General features: G+C 38.8%; 1 protein-coding gene across 1 annotated transcript in view; it reads left to right on the forward strand.

Moving 5' to 3' along the window:
• SCIN (scinderin) overlaps positions 1-21,434 on the forward strand; it is a 111,153-nt gene that overhangs the window by 62,135 nt on the left and 27,584 nt on the right. The window contains exons 5-10 of the mRNA XM_075827765.1: positions 47-136; positions 3,730-3,862; positions 12,734-12,822; positions 16,270-16,485; positions 18,660-18,781; positions 19,030-19,120. Coding sequence (XP_075683880.1) covers positions 47-136; positions 3,730-3,862; positions 12,734-12,822; positions 16,270-16,485; positions 18,660-18,781; positions 19,030-19,120 — 741 coding nt within the window. The remainder of the gene's footprint in view (positions 1-46; positions 137-3,729; positions 3,863-12,733; positions 12,823-16,269; positions 16,486-18,659; positions 18,782-19,029; positions 19,121-21,434) is intronic.

Raw genomic sequence — 21,434 nt, forward strand, 5'->3', positions numbered from 1 at the left:
ATACAATATTATCTTATAACGGTCCGTGATGTTTTTATTTTCTCAGGTTCTGGGTAAGAAGCCCAGTCTGCCGGAGGGCGACGACAATGATGAGGTCGCAGACGTTACAAACCGGAGGATGGCGAAACTCTACATGGTAAGACAACGGAACATCGATTTGGGGGTGTAGAGTGTGTCCGCTATGTCTCCTCTCCTTCTTCTTCATGCTCCACTTCTCTCTCTTCCTCCTCCGCCATTCAGATCCCTCTACATTTCCCGATAGTCGCACCATCACAGTGCTGATCCTTTTTGGAGTGGAGGTGGATGTGGCCCCTGGGATGCTGGGCCCCTTATCAGTTGCTATGCCTTCACTCTGGTAGTTATGTCCTTCTTAGAGTGGGACGTGTATATATATATATATATATACACACACTGTGCCACCTTCTTCCTCCTCACCCTCGCTACCCCATAATTTTTGGATGAAAATTATACTCCACTATGTGACCCCCATTTATTTTAGTGCAGGTCCCTTTAACAATAAGTCCTACATTCTGCATGTATACACTGCGGGTTCACTAGGTGCCGTAAAATGATGTCAGTCCCACTTATCCTACCCGCCAAACCATAGAGGGACTAATCTCAGGTATTTGTGCTTCCAGCTCCCCCTAGTGGTAATGGCAGCAATTCTTGAAAAACAAGGTTAATGACGTCATTCACTGCCTCTGTAACGCCTCATGCACACGTCCGTAGATTTCATCCATCCGTAACTACGGATCAGTAGTCATTTATAGCCATCCGTAAATCATCCGCATACACAGAACGGTGTCCGTAAATACGGTCCGTAGTGCATCTGTAATGCAATTGTATTTACGGATCCGCAAAACAAACCAGGGAGGAATCTTTGGTAATCTACTAACGTCGTCTAGTAACACCTGCGTACTTACGGACGACTACGGATGCGAATCCGTTGCCGTCCATAATTACGGAAGCGCCCATAGACTTCTATGGGGAGTCCGCGCTGTAATTACGGATAAAAAAAGGACAGGTTATATCATTTGTACGGCACGGACACCCATCCGTAAAAATACGGAAAGGTGTCCGTAACCCATAGAAATAAATGGGTCCGTAATTACGGATGAAAAATACGGTCGTGTGCATGGAGCGTTCTGCATTTTATATTATAACGGAAAACACGGACGCAGTGCAGGATCTGTTGTATGATAGATATCACCGGCACTCGACGTCTGTTTTGTTTTTTTCATGGTGTCCGGCATTTTGACGGGTAGAATTGCGCTGCATGGGTTTTTTTCCCCCCTCAAATATAATGGAATCTGCGACGGAGGTTCTGAAAGGAGCCTCCGACCCAGATGTGAACAGAACCAATGGGGGCAAAAAATACGGATCATAACAGATCTGTCATATCCGTCATAGGTCCTGTAAATACCATGACACCAGTGTGAACAGAGCCTTAAAGAGACTGCAGAAATTTGGTCGCACTATAATAAAGCACTGGTGTACCGCTCGGTGGTACGACACTATTAGGCTTTGTGGAGGATCCGTTCAGAGACTTTGTCGCAGATTCCGCCATATTGGATGGAAAATATAGCGCTACGTGCGGATTAGGATTCCTCAGTGTAGCTGAAAAATTAAGTGAACCCCCGTACTAGAGAATCTATATCATGTATAAAAGGCTGAACTCAAAATATGCAAATAGAGACACACCCCAGAGAGTCTATTGACCAATCAGCAGCACCAGGAGTGCTCAGGGGCGGGACCAGGTTTTCCCTATTAGGCTTTTTCTAGATAAAAGATACAACAGTCCCGGGGATTGGGGTCCGTTAATTTGTGTATAAAAAAATAAATTGCCCCTTTCTGTATTTCTCCAAGAATCCTGACTGCTTTTGTGTAGAAAGAAATGTTCAAAAAAAGAGAAATTGATACAAAGGTTGGGAAAAAGGTCAACATTTTTAGAAAATAATAAAAAAAAGAACAAAAAAAAAAAAAAAAAGTTGGAAAAAATGAATCATTATCCCTAAACGGGAACACATGACGTTGGCCACGGTGAAGCTTATGCTCTAAAACATATGACAATAAAGCAATCCAGCGGAGGGGTCCGGAGGTTCTCACCCATAGGAATAAAGGGAGGGGGCAACTTACATACAGTATATATATATATACACAGGACTCTCCGTTCCCCTCTGCCGGTGCATTAGACAATTGTGCGTTATACGTAAATCCACTTCGGATTCCTCCCTCTTTGCTCTTTGGCGCCTGATTACTTTCTACTCTCTATAGAGAGTTCTGCTCTGCCAGGATCGGAGATATTTCCGGTGCGGCGACGTTGTCATGCAAATCGTGTTACATGTTTATTTCTAGTAGAGGAAAGACTTGAGTAAACACCCGGCTTATTATATAATATATCCCTGCCGTGTTCTGAGGAAGCAGGAAGAATAAACACGACTGAAGGGCAAATATATCCTCCTCAGGGTGTGATCGGGTGGCGTGGATTTGTCGCAGGTTATCGCGAATCTGTTATAATTTACAGTACGATACACGTAGATGGGGCTTGAAAAATAAATCCACATGTAGCGGGGAAAAGGCAGATTTTGCCACGAATTTGCAGCAGCGAAAAACTCATCCACATCTGGCCTTAGCCTAAGGCCACGTTCAGATGCAGCAGAATTTCCGCGGCAATTTACCGTACGTTACATAAGGATGAGGCTTTCAAAACTGCTACCTGTAGTGGAAATAATCCACATGGAATTCTGAGATGATCAAAACCGCGGCATTCTCCTTCTTTTCCGGAAATGGCGCAAATTTTCACAATGGATTTCACCTTTTGCAATGCATAGCAAAAAATCTGCTTCGAATTCGGTAACAGTCCGCGACGTATAGACTTACCCTTAAAGGAGCCGCCCAATCGAATATAAACAAAGCTTATTCACTGCACAATGAAAAGTTCTGCAACTTTCTAATATACTTTATTTTTCAATTCTTAATCCTTTTCATGATCTCTGCTTGCTGTCATTGAATTGAAAATGTTTTCATTACATGCAGAGGCTGAAAAGCCTTTATAGACCTAATACTTCTCACAGCTGAGGGTTTGTTACAATGAACCAGTCTAGGTAAGAACTGTCAGACTAGGGTAAGGAGAGCAATAAAGTAGTAGTGGTAAAAGCAGCCATATTGGATTGTCACCCAGCTTTCCCAGACATGGATATAGCTAAGAAACAGCTGAATATAATTTACAGTTTTTTTTTTTTTTTTGTTTAGTCGGAGGGCCCTTTAACCGCCTGAATCCAGACATACTGCCATAATAATCGCATTATATTCACTGATTCACGCTCTGCATACCATGTGGGATACATTTGGCGCGGTTGTGCCAGTGAATGGAAACAAACATTGTATTCTCAAATAACCCCACAACTTTTACTGTCAACTTATTTAAAGGGACAGGAAACCCGCAGTCTATATTCGGCTCATGTGCTATAAAAAATAATACAATCTATTGTTCCCTGTTATCAGCCTAGGTTGAGGCTGGCTGCAAAGTTCCTCAATAGGATGATTGCAGAAAACGCAATCCCTACTTTATGTCCCTTATCTCTGGTGCGGAGACCCTCCAGGAACATATACATCCATATGTGTCAATGATATCTGCCACTCCTCTTATAACGCTGCTGCCCTTTTATAAGCTGTATTTGGGCGCACTCTTCCATTATTTGTATTCATCCTCCTTTGTGCCTATTCTAGGTGTCTGATGCCAGTGGGTCCATGAAGGTCTCGGTGGTTGCAGAAGAAAACCCCTTCTCCCAAGCCATGCTGATCTCTGAGGAATGCTTCATCCTGGACCACTCCGCCGACAAAAAGATCTTTGTATGGAAAGGTCAGGATTCCTGTTTGTTCTACCGCCCGCGTCATATGTTGGCATCAAATCATCAAGCGTTCAATTCTACGGTTACAACGAGCACCAACAATCACAACAAAACACCTCAGTCATAGCGAGCGTGACATCACAGACCCCAAACAAAGGAACAGTCAGAGACGTCAACACGGTCACCGAGGAGATACAGATCTACAGGAGATTTTAGACTCCAACAAGCTAAAATTGCTGCAAAATAGAAATTATCGAGAAAAAAGAAACTGGACTCAACCGTTATGTTCCTTATAGCGAAGTTCCTCAGAACCGTTCCTATCAGATAGAAAGTCACTGAAAGTGTAGTCACTGCAGATAACAGACAACACAAATATATATCTGCTGTAATACTGCCCCCTATGTACAAGAATATAAATACCATAATACTACCCCCTATATACAAGAATATAACTACTATAATACTGCCCCCTACATACAAGAATATAACTACTATAATACTGACCCCATATACAAGAATATAACTACTATAATACTGCCCCCTATGTACAAGAATATAAATACCATAATACTACCCCCTATATACAAGAATATAACTACTATAATACTGCCCCCTACATACAAGAATATAACTACTATAATACTGACCCCATATACAAGAATATAACTACTATAATACTGCAGCTATATACAAGAATATAACTATTATAATACTGCCCCTATATACAAGAATATATCTACTATAATACTGCCCCTATATACAAGAATATAACTACTATAACGCTGCTCCCTATATACAAGAATATAACTACTATAATACTGCTCCTATGTACAAGAATATAACTACTATAATACTGCCCCCTATATACACGAATATAACTACTATAATACTGCCCCTATATACAAGAATATAACTACTATAATACTGCCCCCCTATATACAAGAATATAACTACTATAATACTGCCCCTATATACAAGAATATAACTACTATAATACTGCTCCTATATACAAGAATATAACTACTATAATACTGCCCCCTATATACAAGAATATAACTACTATAATACTGCCCCCTACATACAAGAATATAACTACTATAATACTGCCTCCTATATACAAGAATATAATTACTATTATACTGCCCCTATATACAAGAATATAACTACTATAATACTGCTCCTATATACAAGAATATAACTACTATAATACTGCCCCCTATATACAAGAATATAACTACTATAATACTGCTCCCTATATACAAGAATAGAACAACTATAAGGGCATGACCACACATGGCGGAATTCCTCCGCAACTGTCCGCATCCATGCCGCACAGAATCTGCGTTGCAGATTCTGCTGCGGATCTGCACAAAATGTGCAGTAAATTGATGCGGACTAGCTGCTGCGGACTGCAGGAAAAGTGCTCCCCTTCTCCCTATCAGTGCAGGATAGAGAGAAGGGACAGCACTTTCCCTAGTGAAAGTAAACGACTTTCATACTTACCGGCCGTTGTCTTGGTGACGCGTCCCTCTTTCGGCATCCAGCCCGACCTCCCTGGATGACGCGCCAGTCCATGTGACCGCTGCAGCCTGTGCTTGGCCTGTGATTGGCTGCAGCCGTCACTTACACTGAATCGTCATCCTGGGAGGCCGGACTGGAGACAGACGCAGGGAGTTCTCGGTAAGTATGAACTTATATATTTTTTTACAGATACATGTATATTGAGATCGGTAGTCACTGTCCCGGGTGCAGAAACAGTTACTGCCGATCGCTTAACTCTTTCAGCACCCTGGACAGTGACTATTTACAGACGTCTCCTAGCAACGCTCCCGTCATTACGGGAGCCCCATTGACTTCCTCAGTCTGGCTGTAGACCTAGAAATACATAGGTCCAGCCAGAATGAAGAAATGTCAAGTTAAAAAAGCAAGACGCATCCGCAGCACACATGACATGTGCATGACAGCTGCGGACTTCATTGCGGAACTTTGAATCTCCATTGAAGTCAATGGAGAAATTCCGCCATGAGTCCGCCACTGCTCCGCAACAGACAGAGCATGCTGCGGACACCAAATTCCGCTCCGCAGCCTATGCTCCGCAGCGGAATTGTACGCATCGTGTAAACGAACACTGCTAAATTAAAGTGAAAGTCAATGTAGAAACGGCTCCGCTGCGGATTAACGCTGCGGAGTGTCCGCAGCGGAATTTAAGTGAAATTCCGCTATGTGTGAACCCGCCCTAATACTGCCCCTATATACAAGAATATAACTACTATAATACTGCCCCCCTATATACAAGAATATAACTACTATAATACTGCCCCTATATACAAGAATATAACTACTATAATACTGCTCCTATATACAAGAATATAACTACTATAATACTGCCCCCTATATACAAGAATATAACTACTATAATACTGCTCCTATATACAAGAATATAACTACTATAATACTGCCTCCTATATACAAGAATATAATTACTATAATACTGCTCCCTATATACAAGAATATAACTACTATAATACTGCCCCCTATATACAAGAATATAACTACTATAATACTGCTCCTATATACAAGAATATAACTACTATAATACTGCTCCCTATATACAAGAATATAACTACTACAATACTGCTCCTATATACAAGAATATAATTACTATAATATACAAGAATATAACTACTATAATACTGCCCCTATATACAAGAATATAACTACCATAATACTGCCCCCTATGTACAAGAATATAAATACCATAATACTACCCCCTATATACAAGAATATAACTACTATAATACTGCCTCTATATACAAGAATATAACTACTATAATACCGCCCCTATATACAAGAATATAACTACTATAATACTGCCCCCTATATACAAGAATATAACTACTATAATACTGCCTCTATATACAAGAATATAACTACTATAATACTGCTCCTATATACAAGAATATAACTACTATAATACTCCCCCTATATACAAGAATATAACTACTATAATGCTGCCCCCTGTATACAAGAATATAACTACTATAATACTGCCCCTATATACAAGAATATAACTACTATAATACTACCCCTATATACAAGAATATAACTACCATAATACTGCCCCTATATACAAGAATATAACTACTATAATACTGCCCCCTATATACAAGAATATAACTACTATAATACTGCCCCTATATACAAGAATATAACTACTATAATACTGCCTCCTATATACAAGAATATAACTACTATATTACTGCCCACTATATACAAGAATATAACTACTATATTACTGCCCACTATATACAAGAATATAACTACTATAATACTGCCCCCTATATACAAGAATATAACTACTATAATACTGCCCCTATATACAAGAATATAACTACTATAATACTGCCCCCTATATACAAGAATATAACTACTATAATACTGCCCCCTATATACAATAATATAACTACTATAATACAGCTCCTATATACAAGAATATAACTACTATAATACTGCTCCTTTATGCAAGAATATAACTACTATAATACTGCCCCCTATATACAAGAATATAACTACTATAATACTGCCCCTATATACAAGAATATAACTACTATAATACTGCTCCTATATACAAGAATATAACTACTATAATACTGCCCCCCTAGGTACAAGAATATAACTACTATAATACTGCTCCTATATACAAGAATATAACTACTATAATACTGCCCCTATATACAAGAATATAACTACTATAATACTGCCCCTATATACAAGAATATAACTACTATAATACTGCTCCTATATACAAGAATATAACTACTATAATACTGCTCCTATATACAAGAATATATCTACTATAATACTGCCCCCTATGTACAAGAATATAACTACTATAATACTGCCCCCTATATACAAGAATATAACTACTATAATACTGCCTCCTATATACAAGAATATAACTACGATAATACTGTTCATATATACAAGAATATAACTACTGTAATACTGCTCCCTATATACAGGAATATAACTACTATAATACTGCCCCTATATACAAGAATATAACTACTATAATACTGCTCCTATATACAAGAATATAACTACTAAAATACTGCCCCTATATACAAGAATATAACTACTATAATACTGCCCCCTATATACAAGAATATAGCTACTATAATACTTCTCCTATATACAAGAATATAACTACTATAATACTGCCCCTATATACAATAATATAACTACTATAATACTGCCCCTCTATACAAGAATATAACTACTATAATACTGCTCCTATATACAAGAATATAACTACTATAATACTGCTCCTATATACAAGAATATAACTACTATAATACTGCTCCTATATACAAGAATATAACTACTATAATACTGCCCCTATATACAAGAATATAACTACTATAATAATGCTCCTATATACAAGAATATAACTACTATAATACTGCCCCCTATATACAATAATATAACTACTATAATACTGCCCCTATATACAAGAATATAACTACTATAATACTGCCCCTATATACAAGAATATAACTACTATAATAATGCTCCTATATACAAGAATATAACTACTATAATACTGCCCCTATATACAAGAATATAACTACTATAATAATGCTCCTATATACAAGAATATAACTACTATAATACTGCCCCCTATATACAAGAATATAACTACTATAATACTGTTCATATATACAAGAATATAACTACTATAATACTGCCCACTATATACAAGAATATAACTACTAAAATACTGCCCCTATATACAAGAATATAACTACTATAATACTCAGCCTATATACAAGAATATAACTACTATAATACTGCTCCTATATACAAGAATATATCTACTATAATACTGCCCCCTATTTACAAGAATATAACTACTATAATACTCAGCCTATATACAAGAATATAACTACTATAATACTGCCCCCTATGTACAAGAATATAACTACTATAATACTGTTCATATATACAAGAATATAACTACTGTAATACTGCCCACTATATACAAGAATATAACTACTAAAATACTGCCCCTATATACAAGAATATAACTACTATAATACTCAGCCTATATACAAGAATATAACTACTATAATACTGCTCCTATATACAAGAATATATCTACTATAATACTGCCCCCTATTTACAAGAATATAACTACTATAATACTCAGCCTATATACAAGAATATAACTACTATAATACTGCCCCCTATGTACAAGAATATAACTACTATAATACTGCCCCTATATACAAGAATATAACTACTATAATACTGCCCCCTATGTACAAGAATATAACTACTATAATACTGCCCCTATATACAAGAATATAACTACTATAAGGGCGGGTTCACACATAGCGGAATTTCACTTAAATTCCGCTGCGGACACTCCGCAGCGTTAATCCGCAGCGGAGCCGTTTCTCCATTGACTTTCACTTTAATTTAGCAGTGTTCGTTTACACGATGCGTACAATTCCGCTGCGGAGCATAGGCTGCGGAGCGGAATTTGGTGTCCGCAGCATGCTCTGTCTGTTGCGGAGCAGTGGCGGACTCATGGCGGAATTTCTCCATTGACTTCAATGGAGAGTCAAAATTCCGCAATGAAGTCCGCAGATCTTATGTGTGCTGCGGAGCGTATTGTTTTTACTACCATGACATTTCTTCATTCTGGCTGGACCTATGTATTTCTAGGTCTACAGCCAGACTGAGGAAGTCAATGGGGCTCCCGTAATGACGGGAGCGTTGCTAGGAGACGTCTGTAAATAGTCACTGTCCAGGGTGCTGAAAGAGTTACGCGATCGGCAGTAACTGTTTCTGCACCCGGGACAGTGACTACCGATCTCAATATACATGTATCTGTAAAAAAATAGATAAGTTCATACTTACCGAGAACTCCCTGCGTCTGTCTCCAGTCCGGCCTCCCAGGATGACGTTTCAGTGTAAGTGACGGCTGCAGCCAATCACAGGCCAAGCACAGGCTGCAGCGGTCACATGGACTGGAGCGTCATCCAGGGAGGTCGGGCCGGATGCCGAAAGAGGGACGCGTCACCAAGACAACGGCCGGTAAGTATGAATTTCTTTGACTTTCACTTGGGAAAGTGCTGTCCCTTCTCTCTATCCTGCACTGAATAGGGAGAAGAGAAGCACTTTTCCTGCAGTCCGCAGCGGCCAGTCCGCATCAATTTTCTGCACATTTTGTGCAGATCCGCTGCAGAATCTGCAACGCAGATTCTGTGCGGCATTGATGCGGACAGTTGCGGAGGAATTCCGCCATGTGTGGTCATGCCCTTATACTGCTCCTATATACAAGAATATAACTACTATAATACTGCTCCTATATACAAGAATATAACTACTATAATACTGCCCCCCTAGGTACAAGAATATAACTACTATAATACTGCTCCTATATACAAGAATATAACTACTATAATACTGCCCCTATATACAAGAATATAACTACTATAATACTGCCCCTATATACAAGAATATAACTACTATAATACTGCTCCTATATACAAGAATATAACTACTATAATACTGCTCCTATATACAAGAATATATCTACTATAATACTGCCCCCTATGTACAAGAATATAACTACTATAATACTGCCCCCTATATACAAGAATATAACTACTATAATACTGCCTCCTATATACAAGAATATAACTACGATAATACTGTTCATATATACAAGAATATAACTACTGTAATACTGCCCCTATATACAGGAATATAACTACTATAATACTGCCCCTATATACAAGAATATAACTACTATAATACTGCTCCTATATACAAGAATATAACTACTAAAATACTGCCCCTATATACAAGAATATAACTACTATAATACTGCCCCCTATATACAAGAATATAGCTACTATAATACTTCTCCTATATACAAGAATATAACTACTATAATACTGCCCCTATATACAATAATATAACTACTATAATACTGCCCCTCTATACAAGAATATAACTACTATAATACTGCTCCTATATACAAGAATATAACTACTATAATACTGCTCCTATATACAAGAATATAACTACTATAATACTGCTCCTATATACAAGAATATAACTACTATAATACTGCCCCTATATACAAGAATATAACTACTATAATAATGCTCCTATATACAAGAATATAACTACTATAATACTGCCCCCTATATACAATAATATAACTACTATAATACTGCCCCTATATACAAGAATATAACTACTATAATACTGCCCCTATATACAAGAATATAACTACTATAATAATGCTCCTATATACAAGAATATAACTACTATAATACTGCCCCTATATACAAGAATATAACTACTATAATAATGCTCCTATATACAAGAATATAACTACTATAATACTGCCCCCTATATACAAGAATATAACTACTATAATACTGTTCATATATACAAGAATATAACTACTATAATACTGCCCACTATATACAAGAATATAACTACTAAAATACTGCCCCTATATACAAGAATATAACTACTATAATACTCAGCCTATATACAAGAATATAACTACTATAATACTGCTCCTATATTCAAGAATATATCTACTATAATACTGCCCCCTATTTACAAGAATATAACTACTATAATACTCAGCCTATATACAAGAATATAACTACTATAATACTGCCCCCTATGTACAAGAATATAACTACTATAATACTGTTCATATATACAAGAATATAACTACTGTAATACTGCCCACTATATACAAGAATATAACTACTAAAATACTGCCCCTATATACAAGAATATAACTACTATAATACTCAGCCTATATACAAGAATATAACTACTATAATACTGCTCCTATATACAAGAATATATCTACTATAATACTGCCCCCTATTTACAAGAATATAACTACTATAATACTCAGCCTATATACAAGAATATAACTACTATAATACTGCCCCCTATGTACAAGAATATAACTACTATAATACTGCCCCTATATACAAGAATATAACTACTATAATACTGCCCCCTATATACAAGAATATAACTACTATAATACTGCTCCTATATACAAGAATATAACTACTATAATACTGCCTCCTATATACAAGAATATAACTACTATAATACTGCTCCTATATACAAGAATATAACTACTATAATACTGCTCCTATATACAAGAATATAACTACTATAATACTGCCTCCTATATACAAGAATATAACTACTATAATACTGCCCCTTATATACAAGAATATAACTACTATAATACTGCTCCTATATACAAGAATATAACTACTATAATACTGCTCCTATATACAAGAATATTACTACTATAATACTGCCTCCTATGTACAAGAATATAACTACTATAATACTGCCCCCTATATACAAGAATATAACTACTATAATACTGCCCCTATATACAAGAATATAACTACTATATAACAGCTGCAGCTCTGTATACCTTACAGTTAACCCTTGTGGTTGCCCTGGATGAGATGTATGATCTCTGCTCTTTAGAAACATATAAGTGATGATCTGGTGTTGTACTCTCTTAGATTATACATTATAGCCACTTATAGCACATGTTCTATATTTTATTTTCTAAGTTATAAGCTACGTATGACCTGTGTACTACTACTCTCACTATCACACACCACATGGTCATTACCAGAATATTGTGAGCTTCAGGAAGTAACACATCAGTCACACGCCGGCCAGGGACAACTGTCGGTGCTTTTATACAGCAAAATGAATTTTTTTAAACTATATTTCCTTTTATGTTTATTACAGGAGATTTTTGGCTTTTATGACATATAACAATAATCTCACTCATGTAGGTAAAATTGCAAATGTGAACGAGAGGAAGGCGGCCATGAAAACGGCGGAGGATTTCATACAACAGATGAATTATCCCCGTAATACTCAGGTAATACGCTCAGGATCAGTAACAGAAAGAGACATGAAACCTGTTACTTATGTTTTTATCTTATTACATATTTTCGATTATTACAATATGGCTGCTCCGCTGCATCACAAGGGTCAGATATGCCTAAAAATAAGACTTATAATAACAAATGGAAATCATCTTCATGATATCATTTATTCCAGACAGTTCATTCTTCATGAGAAAACATTATGTGCAGAATTTCTGCATTTTAAAAGGAACAGTTTGTCGCCACCTTGTGGTAGAAGATGTCCCTGACATTCTTGTAATGATTTTATTGTCATTTACTCTACTCAATATTGACCACAATCGGGGAGATTACATACAGGCAAATTTCAGGAAATGTTCTAAAAATCCTGCACCTAAAGGGATTGTCCAGTTTAGAAAATCAATTTTCATACACCCTATAAGGGAATTCTGAGTTAATAGAGGGGGGGGGGGGGGGTCCCGTTCAGGATCCTCATCTCTTGTCCATAGTGGAGAGCATTTATAAAGAGCATCTCTCGCTCTTTGCCACAGGGAGGCAGTACTATCTGCAGCTACATTTTTTACAGAGAGACACAGGGAGGCAGTACTATCTGTACCAACATCCCACACAGGGAGAGTCAGGGAGGCAGTACTAGCTGCACCAACATCCTATATACGGGGATACAGGGAGGCAGTACTGTCTGAACCTATATCATATGCAGGGAGAGACAGGGAGGCAGTACTATCTTAACCTACATCATATACAGGGAGAGATGGGGAGGCAGTACTATCTGTATCTACATTATTTTCAGGGAGAGATAGGGAGGCAGTACTATCTTTTCCTACATTATTTACAGGGAGAGACAGGGAGGCAGTACTATCTTTACCTACATTATTTTCAGGGAGAGACAGGGAGGCAGTACTAATACGTTTTAAGTTTTTTTTAAAAGGGTTAATCCTTATTTACTCCTGTAATATGACATCATTATATTATAGCAGCTTTAGGCCTCATGCACACGACCGTAAAAACTCCCATTATTACGGGTCGTAATCACGACCCGTAATAACGGGCTCATAGACTTCTATTGGCGACGGGTGCCTTCCCGTTTTCTCACGGGAAGGTGCCCGTGCCGTTGAAGAAGATAGAACATGTCCTATTTCAGGCCGTAATAACGGCACGGACAGTCCATAGAAGTCTATGGAGCTCCTGTAATAACGGGTGGCTACATGTGTGCACCCGTCATTACGTGAACGTTGCTAGGCGACGTCGGTAAATAGTCACTGTCCAGGGAGCTGAAAGAGTTAACTGATCGGCAGTAACTCTTTCAGCACCCTGGACAGTGACTACCGATCAGTATAAACCTGTAAAAAATAACAATAAAAGACGTACATACTTACCGACAACTTCCTGCTTCCTCCAGTCCGGTCTCCCGCCCGTTGCCTTGGTGACGCGTCCCTCTCGACATCCGGCCCGACGTCCTGGATGACGTTTCAGTCTAAGTGACGGCTGCAGCCAATCACAGGCCAATCACAGGCTGCAGCGGTCACATGGACTGCCGCGTCATCCAGGGATGTCGGGCTGGATGTGAAGAGAGGGACGCGTCACCAAGACAACGGCCGGTAAGTATGAAATTCTTTAACTTTTATTACAGAAAAGGCTGTCCCTTCTCTCTATCCTGCACTGATAGAGAGAAGGGGCTGCCGATTAGTGCAGTGCTATTTTGCCGCCAAAAACGTGCTCGTAAATACGGGTGGAATACGTGTGAGACCGGACCCATATTTACGGGCACGGGTTCGTAAATACTGGTGCAAAACGGGTGGAATACGTGTGACCAAGGACCCGTATTTACGCCAGTATTTACGGGTGGGAAAAAATACGGTCGTGTGCATGAGGCCTTATTATACAGATATATTTTCCTCATCGCTAAATACATGACTATGCGGCTCAATGTACATAATATGACTGACGATGCAGCCTCTGGGTCTATAGGGTGTGACATCATCACTCCACCCTAAAATGTGTGCTGAGTCTGCTCCTCCAGCTTTATAAGACATCACGACTGATCAGAATTAACCAGTTAACACCGGAGGTATTTTGGACCTTAGGACTCCTTCACAAAACTTACGGCCGCAAGACTAAGGGTATGTTCACACGCACTATTTTCAGATGTAATTCGGTCATTTTACGCCTCGAATTACGCCTGAAAAAACGGCTCTATTACGCCTACAAACATCTGCCCACTGCTTGCAATGGGTTTTATGATTTTCTGTACAGACGAGGTGTAAAAAAGACGCCCGCGAAAAAGAAGTGCATGTCACTTCTTGGGACGTTTTTGGAGCCGTTTTTCATTGACTCCAGGCGAAAACAGCTCCGTAATTTCAGACGTATTTTGCTACTGCGTGTGAACATACCCTTAGGCCCCATGCACATGACCGTAAAACCGCAGACCGTAACACGGTCCGCGGTTTTACGGACCCATTCAGTTCTATTGGCCGTGGACACCTTTCCGTATCGCTATGCATAGGTGTCCGTGCCGTAGAACTGTGCCGGGAATTATGGAGCATGTCCTATTTTTCGTATTTTACGGGCCGTGCTCACATACTTTGTATGGGAGCACAGCCCGAAAATGCGGGCGGCCGTCAGCAGCTGGCCGTGCCTGCGATCGCGGGCCGTGATTACGGGCACGGCCATGTACATGGGGCCTAAAACACTTCCCTGGATTTGCTGAATCGAATCCAGGTCACTATAGAGCCCTTATTGCATCTAACTTGAGTTCACTTGATCCGAGAAGAGGTGGAGTCTGGTTGTTGCGGCCATAATACAGCAATAAAACGTGGCCGTAATCGAGCCGTACCAAATACTCCTTAAAGGGGTTTTCCCATAATCAACATTTATCACCTATCCATAGGAAAGGTGATATATACCTGATTGGTGGGGATCCGACCGTTGGGACCCCCACCGATCCCGAGAAAGGCTTACCTGGCTGTCCCGGTGCTCCCCATATGAATGGAGCGGCACTGCGCCTACTTGGCTACGCCTTTAATACCCAAGTCTACTCAAATTCTTAAAATTCAGGTATGAATGTAGTTACTCCAATCTTTTACTCCCTCCATGTCACTCTCACAGGGATCTAGGAAGCTGAGGTAAGGGGAGTTGTTTGACAGGGTTCCTTACACTGTAGAGCTGTTTATATTCTACCTGCTAGTGGTCGAGCGATTTATGTTACTAATGGACCCTACAAAACGGCCATATTGTCAGTCAGGGAGCTATGGTGATCACAGGCAGGACCAGGGATAACTAAAGCAGTACCATAAAATACAGCACACCAAATCTCAGCTTCCAAAGTTCGATCAGATCTTAAACCACACCTTTCTCTCTCACTGCAGATTTTATTTTTGTAAAGCCCCTTTAAATGAAGGCGCCAGTCAAGTAAATGATTGACATTTCCTAATTTCTTCTAGATCCAAGTGATTCCAGAAGGAGGGGAGACTCCCATTTTGAAACAGTTCTTCAAAGACTGGAAGGACCGGGACCAGAGCGATGGCTTCGGGAAGGTTTTTGTCACAGAACGGATCGCTAACATTCAGCAGGTTGACTTTGATGCCTCCAAACTTCATGAATCCCCAGAAATGGCTGCCCAGCATAACATGGTGGATGACGGATCCGGAAAAGTTGAAGTAAGCCTGATTATCTTATACTCCTGTCACATCCAGAGCTGCATTTAGAATTTGTTTGTTTCCTTCTTGCACTCAGGATGCAAAACCTCAACTCTCCCAGCAGCCGCCTGCTGGTATTAGAGACTTAACAAACAAACTATGCTGTGTTGCATTGTGGTTAATGTAGTGTTTGCCACAGATATTATACAGTTTGTTTATACATCATCCCACGGACAGCAATGAATTATGGGATATTATCTTAGCTGCAAGGGTGTCTGATGGCCAACATAATCATGAATGCAGCTTTGAATGTGACTAGAGTATATACAATGTTACTTCACATAATATGTACATGTTATACTAGTGTAAATAGAAGCATTTCTCATCCCTCTCCAAGCAGTGTCCACCTCTGTGTACAGACCATACATTACTTATCCTGTACTGATCCTGAGTTATATCCTGTATTATACTCCAGAGCTGCACTCACTATTCTGCTGGTGGAGTCACTGTGTACATACATTACTTATCCTGTACTGATCCTGAGTTACATCCTGTATTATACTCCAGAGCTGCACTCACTATTCTGCTGGTGGAGTCACTGTGTAGATACATTGCATTACTTATCCTGTACTGATCCTGAGTTATATCCTGTATTATACTCCAGAGCTGTACTCAATATTCTGCTGGTGGAGTCACTGTGTACATACATTACATTACTTATCCTGTACTGATCCTGAGTTACATCCTGTATTATACTCCAGAGCTGCACTCACTATTCTGCTGGTGGAGTCACTGTGTACATACATTACATTACTGATCCTCTACTGATCCTGAGTTATATCCTGTATTATACTCCAGAGCTGCACTCACTATTCTGCTGGTGGAGTCACTGTGTACATACATTACATTACTTACCCTGTACTGATCCTGAGTTACATGCTGTATTATACTCCAGAGCTGCACTCACTATTCTGCTGGTGGAGTCACTGTGTACATACATTACATTACTTATCCTGTACTGATCCTGAGTTACATGCTGTATTATACTCCAGAGCTGCACTCACTATTCTGCTGGTGTAGTCACTGTGTACATACATTACATTACTTATCCTGTACTGATCCTGAGTTATATCCTGTATTATACTCCAGAGCTGTACTCACTATTCTGCTGGTGGAGTCACTGTGTACATACATTACATTACTTATCCTGTACTGATCCTGAGTTACATGCTGTATTATACTCCAGAGCTGCACTCACTATTCTGCTGGTGGAGTCACTGTGTACATACATTACATTACTTATCCTGTACTGATCCTGAGTTACATGCTGTATTATACTCCAGAGCTGCACTCACTATTCTGCTGGTGTAGTCACTGTGTACATACATTACATTACTTATCCTGTACTGATCCTGATTTATAGCCTGTATTATACTCCAGAGCTGTACTCACTATTCTGCTGGTCGAGTCACTGTGTACATTACATTATATTACTTATCCTGTACTGGTCCTGAATTACATCCTGTATTATACTCCAGAGCTGACCCCACCAGCAGAACAGTGAGTGCAGCTCTGGAGTATAATACAGGATGTAACTCAGGATCAGTACAGGATAAGTAATGTAATGTATGTACACAGTGACTCCACCAGCAGAATAGTGAGTGCAGCTCTGGAGTATAATACAGGATGTAACTCAGGATCAGTACAGGATAAGTAATGTAATGTATGTACACAGTGACTCCACCAGCAGAATAGTGAGTGCAGCTCTGGAGTATAATACAGGATGTAACTCAGGATCAGTGCAGGATAAGTAATGTAATGTATGTACACAGTGACTCCACCAGCAGAATAGTGAGTGCAGCTCTGGAGTATAATACAGGCTGTCACTGAGGATCAGTACAGGATAAGTAATGTAATGTATGTACACAGTGACTCCACCAGCAGAATAGTGAGTGCAGCTCTGGAGTATAATACAGGATGTAACTCAGGATCAGTGCAGGATAAGTAATGTAATGTATGTACACAGTGACTCCACCAGCAGAATAGTGAGTGCAGCTCTGGAGTATAATACAGGATGTAAATTTGTTTTTTATGTAGATTTTATCCGGATATAATTTGTAAAGGATAAACAAAGGGAAATGTTACTTTTGGGAAATTGCAATTTGTATCAGTTTTATTCTCTCTCTCTTCTTAAGATTTGGCGTGTGGAAAGCAGTGGACGGGTCCCTGTAGACCTTGGTACATACGGACAGTTCTTTGGTGGAGACTGTTACATTATTCTCTACACGTACCCCAAAGGGCAGATCATCTATACCTGGTGAGCAGCTGTATCTCATATCACACGCTAATCAGGAACGTTTCATTCTTGTGTAACCCTTGATCTACTTTGTGGGTGATCCAGTCCTGATAGTGATCCCCAACAGTCCAGGATCCCAGCTGTGGACACTGCCCTGGTTTCTGGGGGGTCACATTAACTCCACTAGTTGTACGTCTCTTCATTTTGCTTTGCGAGTGCTGCTCAATAAATAGATGTAATGTTTGATTCCCTGTTTTCCTTCTTTCTAGGCAAGGAGCCAAGGCGACACGGGATGAGTTGACCACTTCGGCCTTCCTGACGGTGCAGCTGGATCGCTCTCTAGGGGGGCAAGCAGTCCAGGTCTTTGTCAATGTTACAGTCATGTGGATTTAGGAATACAGCGCTTGCAGCTATTAGACAGATGTACATACAGCGTTCACAGGGGGAAAGGGGAGATCAAGGGGATACAGCAGCCAAACCCCAAAAAAAATAAAAAAAAACATTTGCAGCATTAAAGTGAATGTCCAAAGGGCTGGCCCCAGAGTAAACCGCATATACATAAAAGTTTGTCAGCTCCTGTTGGTGTCAGTGAGACCTGCCAACATTTATGAAATGTTTATATCCAACGTAAAGTATCCGCATATTATATGACACTGCTAATGAGAAGGGGTCCCCACCAAAAGGTCTTACCCAGAGGACTCCCCCAACCTTTAGCTGGCCATGCATACTTATCTTAAAAAAAAGCTAAATATTCCGTTTTTTTTTTACCTCCCTACAGCCATGAGGTAATGGATTCATTGCATGTAGTACCTGGATAGACCACTAGATGTCACACATATTCTATTTAGGTTCCGCTTACACCATGTTTTTGGCCTACGTCAAATGTATACTGTAAGGCAGGGGTCTCAAACTCGGCCGGGTAAGTGGGCCACATATAGAAAAAATGGGAAGTTGACGGGCCGCATTACTTTAAAAATTTGATACAATACAAAATTATTGTTAATCAATTAGTTATTTGATCTACTATAATTCTACATTACTATAATAATACCGTTAGGTTTAAAATTTGACAGAATTTTCCCCGCGGGCCGCGTGCTTGAGACCCCTGCTGTAAGGTCTAATGCACACGACCGTGTGTGCCGCCCTAGTCCCGTCCGTTTTCACTGACCCGATTTAACCGGTAAAGCGAGTGGGTCCGTGAAAACTATCGGGTGCCACTCGGATGCCGTGAAAAACAACCGCAGTGGCACTCAGTCGTGTGCAACCGGCCTAACATACCCACAGCTTGTATTGTAGACGTATACTAGAAGTGTTCCCTTTTGACAAATGGTTGACAAGTTTACATCTGTATTTCTTTTTTAGTAGTGACATCCGTAAGGGAACCACCAAAAAAAAAGTATATATTAAAGTCAATAACAAGTCAATAAAGTCAAATGGGTATGGGTATACATATATATAATTTAGTGCCCATAGAGAAACACTCTTTGCAGTGACTCTTTACTGGTTAATATAATCTTTATATGGGTAGATAAATCTGATGACCCCTTTGACATCAATGGGTGATACATTTGACAACTGCGGCACAAAATGCACAGCTTTTTTTATTTCATGATTTTTTTTTTTATTGTATTTTTTTATTTTATTAGATTTTTTTATTTTTTTTACATTTTATTTCTTTTTACAAAGCACATTTGTATTTATTTGATATTTATTGCATTTTCATTCAATTAGGTTTTTTACAACTTATTTTATATTTGTTTTAATTCAATTTGTCCTGTTTCTAAAAAAATTTACACCATTTATTTATTTTCCATTTATTGTATAATTAATTTGAATAATTTTTTTTACAAAGCCGATTTCAATTTATTTTATATTTATTTGATTCTTTTTTTAAACTTTTTCTTTCATTCATTTCTTTTCTATTTATTGTATTTAATTTATTCGATTTTTTTTCCCAAAACTGATTTTTATCTATATTAGAATTATATTATTTTTTAATTTATCCAATTTTTTTTTCTCATTTTATTTTTTATCTTTTTGCCCAAAACTGATTTTTATTTATTTTAGAATTATTTTATTTTTCAATCTTATTAAAAAAATTTTTTTCCAGAGAAGTGAATAGAAAAAAAAAATTCCATTTTATGCATTCGGTTTCCAATCCTGCTGGACATTTAAAAAAAAAAAAAAAAATGGTGTCCGGATTACTTTCGTGCTGTGATGTGCTCAGTCCCTCGTCCCCCTTCATATCAGTATTCTGTAATGGTGTCGCAATCCACTTATGAAATTGTAGGTTACCTTTCCTTGTGCCTCTTTCATAGTTAAGAAACTGTCTTGAAAGTGAAAAGCTGCGAGGTCATAAAACAGTGGGATTGAAGGGTTATATGATTTTTTTACCATGGTTACTAAGACCTGTAAAGAAACCGTCCTGCGTTCCCTTTGTGTTGCGGCTGAATGTTCCTGTACCATCTTTCCTCACGTGATTTGTGAACTGCGTCCTCCGTCATAAACTAGGACACAGCTGGGATTTATATATATATATATATATATATATATATATATATATATATATAAAATATAATCCCATAATACAAACATTTGAAGGCCACTGAGGCTGCACCCATAACTTATTATGATTGGAGAGTGGCGGATATCACAAGACTCACGGAGAATATAT

Source organism: Rhinoderma darwinii, chromosome 5 (genome assembly GCF_050947455.1).
Source record: "Rhinoderma darwinii isolate aRhiDar2 chromosome 5, aRhiDar2.hap1, whole genome shotgun sequence".
NCBI classification, from domain to species: domain Eukaryota; kingdom Metazoa; phylum Chordata; class Amphibia; order Anura; family Rhinodermatidae; genus Rhinoderma; species Rhinoderma darwinii.